This window comes from Panulirus ornatus, chromosome 67, assembly GCF_036320965.1.
Source record: "Panulirus ornatus isolate Po-2019 chromosome 67, ASM3632096v1, whole genome shotgun sequence".
NCBI lineage: Eukaryota > Metazoa > Arthropoda > Malacostraca > Decapoda > Palinuridae > Panulirus > Panulirus ornatus.
This window is the reverse complement of record NC_092290.1, coordinates 6,267,712-6,287,916: the sequence shown is the minus strand read 5'-3', so window position 1 is coordinate 6,287,916 and position 20,205 is coordinate 6,267,712. Positions and strand designations below refer to the sequence as shown.

The 20,205-nt window shown below is 46.7% G+C and overlaps 1 protein-coding gene across 3 annotated transcripts in view; it reads right to left on the bottom strand.

Annotated features, from left to right (window-relative positions):
* The window catches only part of LOC139747214 (glutamate receptor ionotropic, NMDA 2C-like), a 60,227-nt gene that overhangs the window by 17,838 nt on the left and 22,184 nt on the right, over positions 1 to 20,205 (bottom strand). For all 3 annotated transcript variants that reach the window (XM_071659247.1, XM_071659248.1, XM_071659249.1), the window contains exons 5-10: positions 13,893 to 14,002; positions 13,430 to 13,542; positions 11,830 to 11,953; positions 9,389 to 9,549; positions 1,863 to 2,044; positions 459 to 694 (exon numbers count right to left, since the gene is read on the bottom strand). In XM_071659247.1, coding sequence (XP_071515348.1) covers positions 459 to 694; positions 1,863 to 2,044; positions 9,389 to 9,549; positions 11,830 to 11,953; positions 13,430 to 13,542; positions 13,893 to 14,002 — 926 coding nt within the window. The remainder of the gene's footprint in view (positions 1 to 458; positions 695 to 1,862; positions 2,045 to 9,388; positions 9,550 to 11,829; positions 11,954 to 13,429; positions 13,543 to 13,892; positions 14,003 to 20,205) is intronic.

Sequence of the window (20,205 nt, the reverse complement as noted above, 5' to 3'; positions counted from 1 at the left end):
GTGTGTGTGTGTGTGTGTGTGTGTGTGTGTGTGTGTGTGTGTGTGTGTGTGGGAGGAACACAGTGTTCATCTGCCACACTACACACTGGGCGGTGAATACGAGTAATTGGATTACCATTACACTCAGCAGCTGGCTGAACACTCATCATACTCAGCCGTGTTACCGGGAAGACCTCACCGTACTCAGCTGTGTTACCGGGAAGACCTCACCGTACTCATCTGTGTTACCGGGAAGACCTCACCGTACTCATCTGTGTTACCGGGAAGACCTCACCGTACTCATCTGTGTTACCGGGAAGACCCCACCGTACTCAGCACCCACAGGAGAAACAGAGAACGGCAGCCAACACCACTTTGCGACAACGTACGCCCATCCTCCCCCAGAGAGAGAGAGAGAGAGAGAGAGAGAGAGAGAGAGAGAGAGAGAGAGAGAGAGAGAGAGAGAGAGGCGGACTCACCATACTGAGGAGGGAGCAGCAGCTGCCCTTCTCGGACTTGGCGATGTACTGGCGGAAGTACTTGAAGTAGATGTGTTCGAGGCCCAGCAGGAGGAGGGCCAGCAGGATGCCACACCCCAGCAGGATGAAGGTGGACATGAACTGCTCCAGCGCCAGGGGCTTGCTGGACGACTTCTCCTGCTTCTTGGGCTTGCAGGCGCCCGTGAACCAGAAGCGGGCGATCCTCTCCAGGTCCCCTGCAGGAACAACCAGTGGGCGGAGGTGAGTCACGGAGGTGAGTCAGGGAGGAGAGCGTGAGTCAGGGGTGAGTCATTAGGAGCGTGTGAGTCAGTGAGGTGAGTGAGGGAGGAGCGTTTCAGTCAGGGGTGAGTCAGGGAGGAGCGCGTGAGTCAGGGGTGAGTCATTAGGAGCGTGTGAGTCAGAGGTGAGTCAAGGGGGAGCGTGTGAGTCAGGGGTGAGTCATTAGGAGCGTGTGTCAGTGAGGTGAGTGAGGGAGGAGCGTGTGAGTCAGTGAGATGAGTCATTAGGAGCGTGTGAGTCAGTGAGGTGAGCGTATACATGGGGGGGGGGAGGCGTTAGACACAGGAGACGGTATATATATATATATATATATATATATATATATATATATATATATATATATATATATATATATATATATATATATCATGGCTATATCGTGTATATATATGATGGCTATATCGTGCATACATGATGGCTATATCGTGTATATATGATGGCTATATCGTGTATATATATGATGGCTATATCGTGCATATATATGATGGCTATATCGTGTCTATATAAGATAGCTATATCGTCGTGTCTGTATCATATAAACTGAATTTCAGGGAATATAGTCCGGTAAATACGTGGTAACAAGGGAGGAGAGAATACACAAACAGATGAATGATAATAATCAACGGAGACTCCTGTTCTCCATGCCCGTTAACCAACCTGGCTCCCCCGTTGCTCATGCTCGTTAACCATCCTAATCCCCGTTGCTCATGCCCGTTAACCATCCTGACTCCTCGTTGTTCACGCCCGTTAACCATCCTAATCCCCGTTTTCCATGCCCGTTAACCACCCTGGCTCTCCGTTGTTCATGCCCGTTAACCATCCTCAACCCCTCTCTCCATGCCCGTTAACCACCCAAACCCCCCCTCAGTCACACACTCACTCAACCCCCTCGGATCATTCACACTCGTTGAACACCCCCCTACCCTTATCTGCCGCTCGTTGGACAGCCCTTCTTCCCCCCTGACTCACCGTTCTCACTCACACACTCACCCAACCCCCTCGATCATTCACACTCGTTGAACACCCCCTGACTCACCGTTCTCACTCACACACTCACCCAACCCCCTCGATCATTCACACTCGTTGAACACCCCCGTGACTCACCGTTCTCGCGGTACTTCATGATCTGCTCGTTGAACATCTCCAGGTACTTGGACTTCCTGGCGAAGGCGACGCCGTAGCCGGTGAGGGCGAACCATGAGCCCACCGTCAGCAGCTTGCACTCGTCGTCCTGCCCCACCAGGTACTCCATGACCGTCGCGTCGTACAGGAAGGCGTCCAGCTTCCTGCAGGAGAGGGAGGGAGAGAGAGGCATCAACGGTCAGGGTGAGGGAGGGAAGGGAGAGAGAGAGGCATCAACGGTCAGGGTGAGGGGGGAAGGGAGAGAGAGAGGCATCAACGGTCAGGGTGAGGGGGGAACGGAGAGAGAGAGGCATCAACGGTCAGGGTGAGGGGGGAAGGGAGAGAGAGAGGCATCAACGTTCAGGGTGAGGGGGGAAGGGAGAGAGAGAGGCATCAACGGTCAGGGTGAGGGGGGAAGGGAGAGAGAGAGGCATCAACGGTCAGGGTGAGGGGGGAAAGGGAGAGAGAGAGGCATCAACGGTCAGGGTGAGGGAGGGAAGGGAGAGAGAGAGGCATCAACGGTCAGGGTGAGGGGGGAAGGGAGAGAGAGAGGCATCAACGTTCAGGGTGAGGGGGGAAGGGAGAGAGAGAGGCATCAACGGTCAGGGTGAGGGGGGAAGGGAGAGAGAGAGGCATCAACGGTCAGGGTGAGGGGGGGAAGGGAGAGAGAGAGGCATCAACGGTCAGGGTGAGGGGGGAAGGGAGAGAGAGAGGCATCAACGGTCAGGGTGAGGGGGGGAAGGGAGAGAGAGAGGCATCAACGGTCAGGGTGAGGGGGGAAGGGAGAGAGAGAGGCATCAAGGTGAGGGGTGGGAGGGGGCGAGAGAGACATCAGAGATCACATGGGGAGAGGCAGGAGAGGTCTGAGGCATCAGAGGTCAGGGGAGAGGCATCAGTGGTCAGGGAAGAGGCATCAATGGTCGGGGGAGAGACATCAGAGGTCAGATGGGGGAGAGGAATCAGGGATCAGAGGTCAGGGAAGAGGCATTAGTGTTTTGGGAGAGACATCAGAGGTTGGATGGGGGAGAGGCATCAGGGATCAGAAGCATCAGTGGTTTGGAAGAGGAGTCTGAGAGAGGCATTACAGGTCAGGGAGGAGAGGCATTATGACTGGCGGGTTTACGATCACCTCATGAACACAACGGTACGATCACTGAACACAACGGTACGATCACTGAACACAACGGTACGATCATTGAACACAACGGTACGATCATTGAACACAACGGTACGACCATTGAACACAACGGTACGATCATTGAACACAACGGTACGATCACTGAACACAACGGTACGATCAATGAACACAACGGTACGATCATTGAACACAACGGTACGATCATTGAACACAACGGTACGACCATTGAACACAACGGTGCGACCATTGAACACAACGGTGCGACCATTGAACACAACGGTACGACCATTGAACATAACCGCTGATTCACACGTACCGTTCTGGTACCACAACAAGAACGGTACAACAGCTGTATGACAAATGTTATATACAACTGGTCGAAGCCTTTGAGCGCAGCACGACCGTACGACCCCTTGGGGGCATTACGGCGTGACCTTTGACCTGACCCTAATAAGGTCAGGTTGAAGGTGACGCCATCAGCTTCCAAGGGCTTATGACGTCATGCACACGGGGTCAGGGGGAACATTCTTGACTCCAGTACGTCAGACGTAACACACAATACGTCAGACGTAACACACAATACGTCAGACGTAACACACAATACGTCAGTAAACACAAGAATACGTCAGACGTAACACACAATACGTCAGACGTAACACACAATACGTCAGTAAACACAACAATACGTCAGACGTAACACACAATACGTCAGTAAACACATCAATACGTCAGTAAACATAAGAATACGTCAGACGTAACACACAATACGTCAGTAAACACAACAATACGTCAGTAAACACAACCCACAACACGCTACCTGGCTAACGTGGGAGACGTCGATTATAATAATAATAATAATAATAATAATAATAATAATGATAATAATAATAATAATAATAATAATAATAATAATAATTGCATACTTTAACATATTTTAGTTGATTTACGCCACAGCAACCACCATAAATAAATAAATAAATAAATAAATAATATATATATATATATATATATATATATATATATATATATATATATATATATATATATATATATATATATATATATATATGAGTGTAATTTGCACATCTTCACCGTGCGAGAATGGATGGGTGCCAACACGACCCATCCTCGTGTGACTGTGAGCCTCAAAGAAGCTACAGGAAGCAGCGGCCGGCCAGCCGGGCCCTAGAGCGAGGCGTCCCGCTTCATCACAGTTCAGCATCGGCGTGGTTGATTGATTGTGGGGGGAGGGGGGGAGGTCGAGCGACAAGTGAGACCATTAGACTTAAGACGGGTCACGGGTCATTAACCGCTCATTAAGGGGTGATTACTGGTGTCTTTTAAGAGGACGTGCGGGTAATGAGCTTCATACAGGGGGGGGGGGGCAGATGGGTGGGAGGGGATAAGGAAGGGCGCTAAGGGGGAGAGAGAAGAGAGAGAGAGAGAGAGAGAGAGAGAGAGAGAGAGAGAGAGAGAGAGAGAGAGAGAGAGAGAGAGAGAGAGAGGCTCAACCTCGATGGGAAAGGATGCAAGTCTCGTCTCTTCGATGTATATCAACTGACTGTTATATTTCTCTCTTGTGTCTCCCCTGATGATGTGATTATTACACGAAAGTGCACTTGGAAACTTTTCGTGTTTCATTTTCCCCGTGGACTCATAGGAATATATATATATATATATATATATATATATATATATATATATATATATATATATATATATCTGACTCTCAGAGAAGGACACAGCGGCTGCCTCTCAGAGAAAAGGCAGTATGACGCAGGGACAGTACGCCTGGGACCCGCCATTCACAGCAACATGATGGGATACGTGAGTCTCGCTGCGACCGACGCAAAGACCACACAATACGACAGTATTAATACAACGGTCGTACGCGCCCCCCCCGGTCGCACCCGCTCGACGGTACGACCCTCTTCAACTGCGACGGTACGACAAGAGAGTACGACGTTCCGAACGCTCTCTGAGCTCCGACGTCCTTACGATGCTGACCACGACGGTACGACTGCTGAGAACGACGAGGGTACAGTGGCCTGACCTTTTTTGACCTCCCTCTTACGGGTCAAGTCAAAGGTCACCCCGCCGCCATCATGACCAAGCGTCGTATTAAACACACACACACACACACACACACACACACACACACACACATAACAACTTACCAAAGCCTTTTTTTTTCCTTCAAATTTCAAAAACTGACCTCGAAACTTCTTTATCGTAAACGTTTACATAAACGCCAATTATCTTAAATCAAAAACTGACCCTAAAAGCTTCTTTTTATCGTAAACGTTTATACAAACGCCAATTACCTTTGAACAGATAACTACTTTGTTCCGTAAATTTTTATCTTCATCCTCTCCCTTATATCGGCGACACTACACGAAAAGTACCGGATATTACGGCTTTGATTCATATATATATATATATATATATATATATATATATATATATATATATATATAATCATAAATGAGCACATGTACAAATGAGGGACCTGCGTTAAAGAGCCATCGTGCGAGGCTACGTGGCCTGATGCGAGGCTACATGGTCTGAAGCAAGGCTACGTGGCCTGATGCGAGGCTACGTGGCCTGAAGCAAGGCTAGGTGGCCTGATGCGAAGCTACGTGGTCTGAAGCAAGGCTACGTGGCCTGATGCGAGGCTACATGGCCTGAAGCAAGGCTAAGTGACCTGGTGCGAGGCTACGTGGCCTGAAGCAAGGCTAGATGGCCTGGTGCGAGGCTACATGGCCTGAAGCAAGGCTAAGTGACCTGGTGCGAGGCTACATGATCTGAAGCAAGGGTAGGTGGCCTGGTGCGAGGCTACATGGCCTGAAGCAAGGCTAAGTGACCTGGTGCGAGGCTATATGATCTGAAGCAAGGCTAAGTGACCTGGTGCGAGGCTATATGATCTGAAGCAAGGCTAAGTGACCTGGTGCGAGGCTACATGACCTGAAGCAAGGGTAGGTGGCCTGAGGCAAGGATAGTCGGCTTAGTGTGGGTCGAGAGGGAGAAGAACGAGGCTCTATGGCCGGAAATGAGGCTTAAGAGGACCTGACCAGTGTGTGTCAGGATGGAGCCGAGTGGTGGCAGACTGCACGGCTAGGGGAGGCCTGAGATGAGGCTAAGATGACCCAAAGAGAGAGAGAGAGAGAGAGAGAGAGAGAGAGAGAGAGAGAGAGAGAGAGAGAGAGAGGCTAGGACCTCGCAATGAGCCTAGTCTACAATATCATTACCCTATCCATGGCTACGAGTCCATGTGTATACGTTGAGGCTTTATAACAATGGTTAGATGGCAGAGTACATAACCGATGCCATGAAACACTTTAGAATACAAAAACCTTGTATGAAACTTTGTGAGTCACATTTAGGTTTAAAGATGATATATATATACACACACACACCCGACCCATTCTAACTTGTAAGATTGAAACTACAGTGCATCTCATACACCCACCCCCGCTTCTCCCCTTCAGGTTACACGCATTCCTGTATCCCCCGCTGACGCAATTATGTCCCGCGAAGAAACTACACGATACGAAACCCCGGCTCAGCTTCAAGTACCAAATAATTTGCCACCCCAACCCGCTGTAAGGGATAATGAAATTAAAACCCCCAAGGGGAGGAGGTGGGGGGCCGCGCGAGAGAGAGCTGTGTGTGTGTGTGTCTATCTGTGTGTGAGTGAGGCAATTTGTCCAATTTGCGGGTCTGGCCACCTGTGTGCGCCGTCTGGTGGGTGTGGAGGGGGATGTGGTGGGGGCTTCTGCTGCGTCTGTCTATAGTGCGGATGGTCACTCCCTCCCTCCCTCGTGTTAATCTGTCTAACACAGACGATGTCTCCCTTTCCCATCGCCTTGGGTAATCCTTTCCCTCCAGTGATATATATATATATATATATATATATATATATATATATATATATATATATATATATATATATATATATATATATATATATATATATATTGGAAAGGATCAATTTTGCGCGTGATCAACATATTCCTATGAGTCCATGGGGAAAATGAAACACGATAAGTTCCCAAGTGCACTTTCATGTAATAATCACATCATCAGGGGAGACACAAGAGAGAACTATAAGTCAGTTATATCGCGTGTTTACCAAATGGCGTCCTGGCTTCATCTCTTCGATGTATGTCAAATGACTGTTATATTTCTCTCTTGTGTCTCCCCTGATGATGTGATTATTACACGAAAGTGCACTTGGGAACTTATCGAGTTTCATTTTCCCCATGGACTCATAGGAATATATATATATATATATATATATATATATAACTTTTTCTTCTTTTCTGTCTCCGCCTCTAGTCTTTTCCGTCTTTCACTTCGTATTTTCCTTCCTGTCTGTCTACCTCCGTACGTCCGTCCTTAACCTGCAGACTTAATTTAGGCTAATAAGAACAGACAGACGCGGGGTAAAATTAGTCCGTAGCCCACATTAACAAATCCGTTACCAAACGAGACGAACATATAATGTACGCGATCCATCACCCCGTCCACAGATGGATCATCCTACACCAGCGGAATCAAATGCGGTAAATAAGAGGTTGTCACATGCAAACGCCACACCACGCCACGCCCAACCCCCCCCGCCTAAGCCAATCATGTGTCCGGTACGAGGCTTGACCAATGGGAGAAGCGACCCTTTGGTACGATGCCCCTCCCCCATAGCCTTTCATCACCATGCCCCTTCGAGGGGGTCAATAAGGACCAAAATGATACGTCAATGATCGCTGAAGGGTCATGATCGCAAGCGCATGCGCGTGGGAGGAGACGTTTTGTGTGTGTGTGTGTATGTGTGTGTGTGTATGTGTGTGTGTGAGAGAGAGAGAGAGAGAGAGAGAGAGAGAGAGAGAGAGAGAGAGAGAGAGAGAGAGAGAGAATATGGTATTCCTCAATATTGCCTTCGTGATGATGGCCACGTCTAATGCGCCCTCATGATCCTGACATTTATTACCCCGTCGTCAGAGCCCCTACAGGCGGCTCCTGCCCCGGGGGCCTAACATCCACCTTGCTCCCTCCCACCGCCCTCCCTCCTCCTCCCCCACAGCACCCCATACATAAGAGGGATCTCCCCCAGCGATGAAGTCAGGGCATCGAACCCAGGACATACGGGCTTTAGGGTGGGAATATCAAAACTGACAGGTATTGTTCACCGTGTATACCTCTTCCGACGCAGCCACCACAGGGGGGCCCGCCTCGCCCAGGGTCGAGCGCGCGGGTTCGAAAACCCTGGGTTTTGGAGCACTCGGCCCACAGTCAAACCGAGCTGTTCATCCAACCCTGAGGCATGAGAAGGCTCATCACGGGCCGGAAGACGATGGAAGACCATTAAGGGGTCGGGTGGGTTAAGGCCCTGCCTCGCATCTACCAGTAATGAGGCCTCGGATGAACCACCATTTAGGGAACAGGTTCGAACCCCTCCCTCCACCCCCCGTTTTTCCCATTAATCAACCACAGAGGAGGGGGCAAGAGAGAGAGAGAGAGAGAGAGAGAGAGAGAGAGAGAGAGAGAGCATTTGCCGATGAGAAAAATGCCGGTCTGGTCTTGATGTAGGAGGAGGAGGAGGAGGAGGAGGAGGAGGAGGAGCAGCAGCAGGAGGAGGAGGAGGAGGAGGAGGAGCAGCAGCAGCAGCAGCAGCAGGAGGAGGAGGAGGAGGAGCAGGAGGAGGAGGAGGAGCCAGAGATCCCGGCCAATCGTACAGCCAAGCTTTGCCTGGACGTATGAGCGTGGTGTGGCTGGTGGTCGTACTGCCGGAGAGGTAGGCACTGTCTTCAACCCCCCCCGCCCGAAGGTACGACGGTACAAGCTCTCGAGCACGACGGTACGACCCTTGAGCATGACGGTACGACCCTTGAGCACGAAGGTACGACTCTTGAGCGCGACGGTACGACCTTTGAGCGCGACAGTACGACCCTTGAACACGACGGTACGCCCCTTGAGCACGAAGGTACGACCCTTGAGCACGACGGCGTGCCCTCTAAACATGACGGTACGCCCCTTGAACACGACGGTACGCCCCTTGAGCACGACGGTACGCCCATCCCTCACCCAGTACTTCTCGTAACCCCCTTCATCCACCCATCACTCTATATAGTAGGGATACATTCCTGCTTGACAGCCCCTGACAGAGCCACTCACCCCTGCGTGACAGCCCTCACCTTACCTCCCCACCTTGACACTCACCCCTGCTTCACAGCCCCCACCTTGCCCCTCCCACACCCCACCTTGACACTCACCCCTGCTTCACAGCCCCCACCTTGCCCCTCCCACACCCCACCTTGACACTCACCATTGCTTGACAGCCCCCACCTTACCTCCACCCCCCCTTGACACTCACCCCTTCTTGACGGACTTGATGCCCTCGATGGGGCTGGACTGGTTGAACTGGCGCATGTAGGCGTGCACGATGGGGAAGGACTTCTTCATGAGGACGTCCGTGTTGCCGTGCAGGGTCGTGGCGAACTTGAAGGGCGGCTTCATGGACGCCGGGTTCTGCAGCTGCAGGAGAGGGAGAGACACAGAGGGAAAACCAAGTTCAGAATATAATAATGATATGTCAGGGAAATGAACTTGTTTGCGAGAAGGTGAGGAAAAAGTTCAGAAAATAATAATATGTCACGGAAAAGAACTTTGAGAGAGAGAGAGAGAGAGAGAGAGAGAGAGAGAGAGAGAGAGAGAGAGAGAGAGAGAGAGAGAGAGAGAGAGAGAGGATTGGCAATAGGGCGTTTGGGTAGAGTGAATCTGTCTCTCACTCCCCGTGCGAGACCCCCAAGACCTGGGTGACGGTGAGTGCGTGTGACCTGGTTCTGGAAGGTGGATTAAGCCTGAGATAGAAGACGAAGGCTACAATAACCCCACAGCCTGACCTGGGAAAACCACTTAAGTACATGACCTGGAAAACCACTGAAGTGTATGACTTGGAAAACCACTTAAGTGCCTGCCCTGGGAAAACCACTGAAGTGTATGACTTGGAAAACCACTTAAGTGCCTGCCCTGTGAAAACCACTGAAGTGTATGACTTGGAAAACCACTTAAGTGCCTGCCCTGTGAAAACCACTGAAGTGTATGAGTTGGAAAACCACTTAAGTGTATGACTTGGAAAACCACTTAAGTGCATGCCCTGAAAAACCACCAAGTGCATGACCTGGAACTATGCTGGAAAAAAAAACTAAAAGCTCCACATGACCTGGAAACTAAAAATGTGTGACCTGGGCGTGACCTGGGGCACTGAACATGATAAATACTCAAGAAATCCAACGGATTAAACGAAGAGGAAAGGATATTCCACCGTGCCATAACAACAGTTTAAGGTCTCCAGATCACTCCAATGTGGAAAAAGACTCGAACCCAGCCCCCGCCGTCTCCTCCCCCAACGCAGCCCCCACACCCTGCTGAACCTGAATGCCCAACGTTGCCAAGCGCCACCACGGTCGCTCTGGTGATTCTTAATAGCGAAGAAGAGGAGGAGGAGGAGGAGGTGGAGGAGGAAGAAGAAGAAGAAGAAGAAGAAGAAGAAGAAGAAGAAGAAGAAGAAGAAGAGGAGGAGGAGGAAGAGGTGGAGGAGGAGGAGGAAGAGGTGGAGGAGGAAGAAGAAGAGGAGGAGGAGGAAGAGGTGGAGGAGGAAGAAGAAGAAGAGGAGGAGGAAGAGGTGGAGGAGGAAGAAGAAGAGGAGGAGGAGGAAGAGGTGGAGGAGGAAGAAGAAGAGGAGGAGGAGGAAGAGGTGGAGGAGGAAGAAGAAGAGGAGGAGGAGGAAGAGGTGGAGGAGGAAGAAGAAGAAGAAGAAGAAGAAGAAGAAGAAGATGAAGAGGAGGAGGAAGAAGAGGAGGAATACGCCATGCCTAATGACCCTGGCGAGACCTCGGATTGGTGGGTTCTAAAAGATAAATCATTTACCATCTGAAGTCAACAACCATCAGGCCGTAAACTCCCCCCCCCCAAAAAAAAAATAAAAAATTAAGACCCCGGAAGACGATCTAACCCCCCCCCCCCCCCGTGGAGAGGCTGGTCCTGACACGAGAGAGAGAGAGAAAGAGAGAGAGAGAGAGAGAGAGAGAGAGAGAGAGAGAGAGAGAGAGAGAGAGAGAGAGAGAGAACTGGCTCAATGATGATGTCAGAGAGGCAGTTGATGATGACGGCGCTGATGTGGGGGAGGCTCATAATGATGGCGTGGGGGGGGGTTGGCGTGCGTGAGGGGGGCGTGGTGTGTCAAGGTCACTGACCTCCAATGAATAGCGAGGGATAACGTCTATACGTCTTTAGGGAAGCGAGAGCGAGGCCCCCGTTAATGTAATCACGTCTCTAATGATCATATTCTGCGCCACGCAGGCATCGCGGTGATCAAATACCTTAATTACCGGAAGGTAATTACCAAGCCGATCGGAAGGTAATCATAAACACACCCTGAGGGTAATTACGAACCAGACCTGAAGGTAATCATGAGCCCGACATGAAGGTAATCATGAACCCGACCTGAAAAGTAATCACAAACCCGACCTGAAAAGTAATCACAAACCCGACCTGAAAGGTAATCACGTACTGGACCTTAAAGGTAACCACAAACCCGACCCGAAAGGTAATCGCCACGTCCCTGACTGACCTGACCTGAAAGGAATCACCACGCCCCCTGACCTGATCTGAAAGGAATCACCACGCCCCCTGACCTGAAAGGTAATCGCCACGCCCCCTGACCTGAAAGGTAATCGCCACGCCCCCCTGACCTGAAAGGTAATCGCCACGCCCCCCTGACCTGAAAGGTAATCGCCACGGCGCCGCACTCACCCTCTTGTCCTCGATGCCGGAGAGGTCGTAATACTCCTCCCTGGTGATCATGAAGGCGGCCAGGTTGGCTGTGTAGATGGCCAGGAAGATGAGCGCGAACATGGCCCATACGTTGCCCATGAACCTGCAGGAGGGGAGGACAGTGTTATACCACACACACACACACACACACACACACACACGTGTGTGTGTGTATAGTATGTGCAGACGTGAAATGTGTCTGATACACGTACGGCAGACTGGAACGAGCCTATGTATCATTAATGTTATTATTTTATCATTATCATTATTTTCATTAGCATTATTCCATGGGGCCTCCATTATTATCATTATCTTTATTATCATTATCATTGTAATTATCATTATTCCAGGGGGCCCCCCCAACTTCAGGGAGGGTCCTGGTTTTACCCACAGTAACCACTGAAGTTCCTGTGGGATAGAGAGATAAATAGATAAGACAGACAGATAGATAGATGGATAGTTAGATAGATAAGACAGAGATATATAAACCAAGAAGTCCTTGTTTCATGGCTGTTCTACTTCACTCAATATTTGGCAAACTTAAAAATCAAATTTCATTCTTTCCGAGTTTTAATTTTCTAAACCACCAACAGTTTTCTTTCCATATTTGAAAAACACCACACTTCATTCTCTTATGGGATAAATTCATTCGGGCTTTCTTTTCATTTAGCAAACTTGAAAATTCCATCTTTTCTCTCAAATCAACAAGTATATTTTCTCATGCAAACTTCACGTTTTTTATTTCAATATTTTAATGTTTTTCATTATTTTCTTTTTCTTCTTTTTTCGCTTTTTCCGGCCACACAAAAATTCCATCCTAAGCTTTTCAAGGTTTTCATATTTTTTTTCTTTCTTTTATTTATCATTATCATTATTATTATCATTATTATCACTATCATTATTATTATATCATCATTATCATTATTATTATCATCATTATTATCACTATCATTATCAATTCGTAAACTGAAAATAGACTTCTGAGCTTTATCTATCTTTTCTTTTTTCTTACATTTCAAACCAAAGGCTTTGAATCAAAGCCATTATCATAGGATTTCAATTTTGAGAGAGAGAGAGAGAGAGAGAGAGAGAGAGAGAGAGAGAGAGAGAGAGAGAGAGAGAGAGAGAGAGAGAGAGAGGAGGGGTGGGTGGGTTATCTGATGTCAGTATGAGTGGGGTGTGGGGAGAGTGTGGGGTGAGTGGGGGAGAACATCAGTGAGTGTGTACAGGGTTGGGTGACCACACAATGATGGTAGGTGGGTGAGGAGTGGGTGAGGGGTGGGTGATAAGTGACTGGTGTCAATGGGAGGTGGGTAACTCAAAGTGGTGTCAGTACTGGGTGGGTGACTACAGCAGGTGTCAGCATGGATATGAAGGCCTACAGCTGGTGTCAGCATGGAGGGAGGGAGAGAGGGAGGGAGGGAGGATTTGTGTGTGTGTGGTGTAGGTATGGATGATGATGATGATGATGATGATGAAGATGAAGATGATGATGAAGATGATGATGAAGATGATGATGATGATGATGATGAAGATGGTGAAGATGATGATGACGAAGATGATGATGACGAAGACGTGCCTGGCGGTGTATCCTCTCGGGCAGTCCACGTTGACGGCGGCCTGAAACAGGATGGCCCACACCATCCACAGAGTCCTGAAGAGTGAGAACCTCTGGTTGTTGGCCGGCTGCATCTGAAACGTAAACAAAAACACAAACACAAACACACAATCAGTATGGGCCAACACTACCTGAACAAACACATTCACAAAGGCATTTCTCAGTATATGAGCATCGTATAGACACACAAACATCAAACACAGGCCTAATATTGAGAAGGAGATAATAACAGAGCTAAACTGCGTAATTCTGTGAGCGCGCGCGCGCGCGTCAGACGCGGCGTCACCACCATTACGCGGGAGCGTATGAGAGAAATCTGAGAAGACATTACGCAAGAGCGTAGAGAGAGAAATGTGAGAAGACATTACGCAAGAGCGTACTGAGAGAGAAATCTGAGAAGACATTGATGGGAGCGGGACACTACCTTCATGTTGTACCCTGAGGGGCTGAGCCACTCGAAGAGGAAGATGGAAACTGCCGCTACCTGGATGGCGACCAGAGCCACCAGCATCCAGGAGGCGGTGTCGAAGGGTTCTGGAAAGATAGAGGGAGGGAGAGGCCATCACAACACCATCCCTCACACACAACACACACACACACACCTCCTCACTAGGGCGGGGGTGAGGAGGACACACGCACACCTCCTCACTAGGGCGGGGGTGAGGAGGGCACACACGCACACCTCCTCACTAGGGCGCGGGTGAGGAGGGCACACACGCACACCTCCTCACTAGGGCGGGGGTGAGGAGGGCACACACGCACACCTCCTCACTAGGGCGGGGGTGAGGAGGACACACGCACACCTCCTAACTAGGGCGCGGGTGAGGAGGGCACACACGCACACCTCCTCACTAGGGCGCGGGTGAGGAGGACACACACGCACACCTCCTCACTAGGGCGGGGGTGAGGACACACGCACACCTCCTCACTAGGGCGGGGGTGAGGACACACACAACACACACACACACACACACACCTCCTCACTATGGTTTACATTGCACCTTCATACAGCCCACTTAATCCATCCAGCACCTGCATAATCTACTTCTACACGTCTACCACCATCTACCACATCTACCACACTGATCCACCATCAGCATATATCTCTACCACACTGCTCCACAGCCACCACAAGCTCCATCACCAACACGCTCCACCTCCATCTTACTCCATCACCAACACGCTCCACCTCCCATCTTACTCCATCACCAACACGCTCCACCTCCCATCTTACTCCATCACCAACACGCTCCACCTCCATCTTACTCCATCACCAACACGCTCCACCTCCCATCTTACTCCATCACCAACACGCTCCACCTCCCATCTTACTCCATCACCAACACGCTCCACCTCCCATCTTACTCCATCACCAACACGCTCCACCTCCCATCTTACTCCATCACCAACACGCTCCACCTCCCATCTTACTCCATCACCAACACATGAATCTTCAACAAATTCCTTATAACCAGCCAGGCTACAGTTAAGCAAGACCTCACTGACATCTTGTACCACATAACATGACTGTAATGTTAATCACATAACGTGACTAATGTTAAAGTAATCACATAACATGACTGTAATGTTAATCACATAACATGACTAATGTTAAAGTAATCACATAACATGACTAATGTTAAAGTAATCACATAACATGACTAATGTTCAAGTAATCACATAACATGACTAATGTTAAAGTAATCACATAACATGACTGTAATGTTAAAGTAATCACATAACATGACTGTAATGTTAAAGTAATCACATAACATGACTATAATGCTAAAGTAATCACATACGACTGCAATTTCAATCACACAACATGACTGTAATGTTAATGTAATCACATAACATGACTGTAATGCTAAAGTAATCACATAAGACTGCAATTTCAATCACATAACATGACCGTAATGTTAAAGTAATCCTAATCCCATAAAATACCATATGGTAAAGTAATTACACAATTCACATCATGTTATAACTAAACCCCCCCCTCCACTGGGGTGTCTGACGAGAGACTCGATGTGACCAGTGTAATCCCTTCCCACACCAGAGTCTGGGGTGTAAATTACATTAGCCACACACGAACGCACTATAAAGTGGAAAATGAATTTATTTGCCTCAGTTCACATACGCAAAATAATATATATATATATATATATATATATATATATATATATATATATATATATATATATATTTTTTTTTTTTTTTTTTTTTTTATACTTTGTCGCTGTCTCCCGCGTTTGCGAGGTAGCGCAAGGAAACAGACGAAAGAAATGGCCCAACCCCCCCCCCCATACACATGTACATACACACGTCCACACACGCAAATATACATACCTACACAGCTTTCCATGGTTTACCCCAGACGCTTCACATGCCTTGATTCAATCCACTGACAGCACGTCAACCCCTGTATACCACATCGCTCCAATTCACTCTATTCCTTGCCCTCCTTTCACCCTCCTGCATGTTCAGGCCCCGATCACACAAAATCTTTTTCACTCCATCTTTCCACCTCCAATTTGGTCTCCCTCTTCTCCTCGTTCCCTCACCTCCGAGACATATATCCTCTTGGTCAATCTTTCCTCACTCATTCTCTCCATGTGCCCAAACCATTTCAAAACACCCTCTTCTGCTCTCTCAACCACGCTCTTTTTATTTCCACACATCTCTCTTACCCTTACGTTACTTACTCGATCAAACCACCTCACACCACACATTGTCCTCAAACATCTCATTTCCAGCACATCCATCCTCCTGCGCACAACTCTATCCATAGCCCACGCCTCGCAACCATACAACATTGTTGGAACCACTATTCCTTCAAACATACCCATTTTTGCTTTCCGAGATAATGTTCTCGACTTCCACACATTTTTCAAGGCTCCCAAAATTTTCGCCCCCTCCCCCACCCTATGATCCACTTCCGCTTCCATGGTTCCATCCGCTGACAGATCCACTCCCAGATATCTAAAACACTTCACTTCCTCCAGTTTTTCTCCATTCAAACTCACCTCCCAATTGACTTGACCCTCAACCCTACTGTACCTAATAACCTTGCTCTTATTCACATTTACTCTTAACTTTCTTCTTCCACACACTTTACCAAACTCAGTCACCAGCTTCTGCAGTTTCTCACATGAATCAGACACCAGCGCTGTATCATCAGCGAACAACAACTGACTCACTTCCCAAGCTCTCTCATCCCCAACAGACTTCATACTTGCCCCTCTTTCCAGGACTCTTGCATTTACCTCCCTAACAACCCCATCCATAAACAAATTAAACAACCATGGAGACATCACACACCCCTGCCGCAAACCTACATTCACTGAGAACCAATCACTTTCCTCTCTTCCTACACGTACACATGCCTTACATCCTCGATAAAAACTTTTCACTGCTTCTAACAACTTGCCTCCCACACCATATATTCTTAATACCTTCTACAGAGCATCTCTATCAACTCTATCATATGCCTTCTCCAGATCCATAAATGCTACATACAAATCCATTTGCTTTTCTAAGTATTTCTCACATACATTCTTCAAAGGCAAACACCTGATCCACACATCCTCTACCACTTCTGAAACCGCACTGCTCTTCCCCAATCTGATGCTCTGTACATGCCTTCACCCTCTCAATCAATACCCTCCCATATAATTTACCAGGAATACTCAACAAACTTATACCTCTGTAATTTGAGCACTCACTCTTATCCCCTCTTGCCTTTGTACAATGGCACTATGCACGCATTCCGCCAATCCTCAGGCACCTCACCATGGTCATACATACATTAAATAACCTTACCAACCAGTCAACAATACAGTCACCCCCTTTTTTTATAAATTCCACTGCAATACCATCCAAACCTGCTGCCTTGCCGGCTTTCATCTTCCGCAAAGCTTTTACTACCTCTTCTCTGTTTACCAAATCATTTTCCCTAACCCTCTCACTTTGCACACCACCTCGTCCCAAACACCCTATATCTGCCACTCTGTCATCAGACACATTCAACAAACCTTCAAAATACTATTAAAGTATATATATATATATATATATATATATATATATATATATATATATATATATGGAAAGCTGTGTAGGTATGTATATTTGCGTGTGTGGACGTATGTATATACATGTGTATGGGGGGGGGGGGGTTGGGCCATTTCTTTCGTCTGTTTCCTTGCGCTACCTCGCAAACGCGGGAGACAGCGACAAAGTGTAATAGAAAAAAAAAAATTATATATATATATATATATATATATATATATATATATATATATATATATATACATATATATATATGTATATATGGTGGCGTTGTTCATCATGAACATTACTAGCGGTGTTCATCATGAACATTACTAGCGGTGTTCATCATTAACATTACTGACGGTGTTCATCATGAACATGTGTTCCCGGCTACTAAACTTTTTTTTTACACTAAATGGATGATAAATTTCCGGGGAAAAATAAATTGAAAAAAAAATTTCTGGGAAAATAAACTTCATATCAAACCCGGCCAGTTTTTTTTTTAAACCTGTTGGGGATATTTTAGAAAAAAATGTAATCTGGTTCCCTTTTACCACGAATTTATTTTGCATTCACTCATTTATTCACGGCGAATATATTTGTATTCATTCATTTATTCAGTTTCAAGAGAGAAAATGAAATCAGAGTCGGGGATGCGGGTTGCCTGCGTGAACAACATGACAAGATATTTCAGTCATGAAAATATTATTATCATTATTATTATCATCATCATTACTATGGTATTATGACTATCATTATTATCACTATGGTATCATTATCATCATTACTGTCATTATTATTTTTATTATTATCATTATTATTACTATGTTATTATGACTATCACTATGATTAGTATGGTATCATTATCATTATTATTATCATTATATTATTATTATCATCATTATTATTACTATGTTATCATGACTATCACTATTACTATTATTGTATCATTATCATTATTATTATTATTATTATTATTATTATTATTATTATCATTACTATTATATTATTATCATTATCATAATTATTACACAAGCCTTGGACCCCTTATTATAAGGTCCCAAACGTTTCAAAGGTCGCGCTCCAATCAGTAGCAGGGAAATGATGCACACTCCTTTACAGCGAGAAAAAGTCCCTCGACAGGACTGCACTCCTTATCGTCCACTGGGAGTCCGGTAACACCCCTACAATAAACTTTGTACCAGCCAACACATCTGGTCAGATATGCTCTCGAAAATGACGACAAAAGATATGATATACATAGACTGAAACGACATAAACATAGTATAAGAATTGGACAAGAATCAAATGCCTGGTTTAATCAGGTTAAAAACTATGATCATTGTATTGACTGGAGTAATGCCATCTCAGTTGTTAACTCTAGCTCCAGTACCACGAGAAACATCACTGAATCTTCTATTGTTATATACACAAAGAATTATGATCTTAATATTTGTGAACATCTATACAAATTGGAGAACTTTATTGTAAACAATTCACCTTCTTGTCCACATAATAAGTTTATGATACGTTCGTTGTATGTTTTGGACAATCACATGTTTACCAAATGGCGTCCTAGCTACGTCTCTTCGTTGTATATCAACTGACTGTTATATTTCTCTCTTGTGTCTCCCCTGATGATGTGATTATTACACGAAAGTGCACTTGGGAGCTTATTGTGTTTCATTTTCCCCGTGGACTCATAGGAATATACATATACATATATATATATATATATATATATATATATATATATATATATATATATATATATATATACACACGCATCAGCACCCTTGCAAAATTATACATTGGAATCGAATTAAGACAAAAGCCCCCTCACACAATACATTGACACAACCACACAAAAACACTACACAACTCCACAAGCCACACACACACACACACAACAGTACCAAAGAATAACAAAAAACCACAACCCCACTAACTGATAATGATTATTATTTTAGGCGAATTCAATTAAGGTTTATTACGACAGATAAAAATCAGCCGAGCAACTAATTAATTCGCTCCATTACGCTAGGTGACGCCGGCGAGAGCAATTAGTAATCATATTTACCTTAATTATGTGTAGTTCGGGGTGATTACACGGAGGGGGGAGAGGGGTGGGGGGAATAGGGGACACGTTTCCCGTCACTTACAGGTCGGCAGTCTGTTTGTCTGGGAGAGAGAGAGAGAGAGAGAGAGAGAGAGAGAGAGAGAGAGAGAGAGAGAGAGAGAGAGAGAGAGAGAGAGAGATCGTCTTCCCCGACCACATATTATCAGTCTTGGCAAATTATGAAAGTGTCGCCCCGTCCTGCTGGTTATAATATATATATATATATATATATATATATATATATATATATATATATATATATATATATATATATATATATATATATTGTCCTACAGCCAGAGATATTTGGAGACAATCCTCACAGACAGTCCTCCTCCCCTTCCCTCCCCTCCTACAGGAAGGACTCCTCCTCCTGCTGCGTCCTGCGAACCACACCTGCCCTTACCTCCCTGCCCACACGGCCCTTACCTCCCTGCCCACACGGCCCTTACCTCCCTGCCCACACGGCCCTTACCTCCCTGCCCACACGGCCCTTACCTCCCTGCCCACACAGCCCTTACCTCCTTGCCCACACGGCCCTTACCTCCTTGCCCACATGGCCCTTACC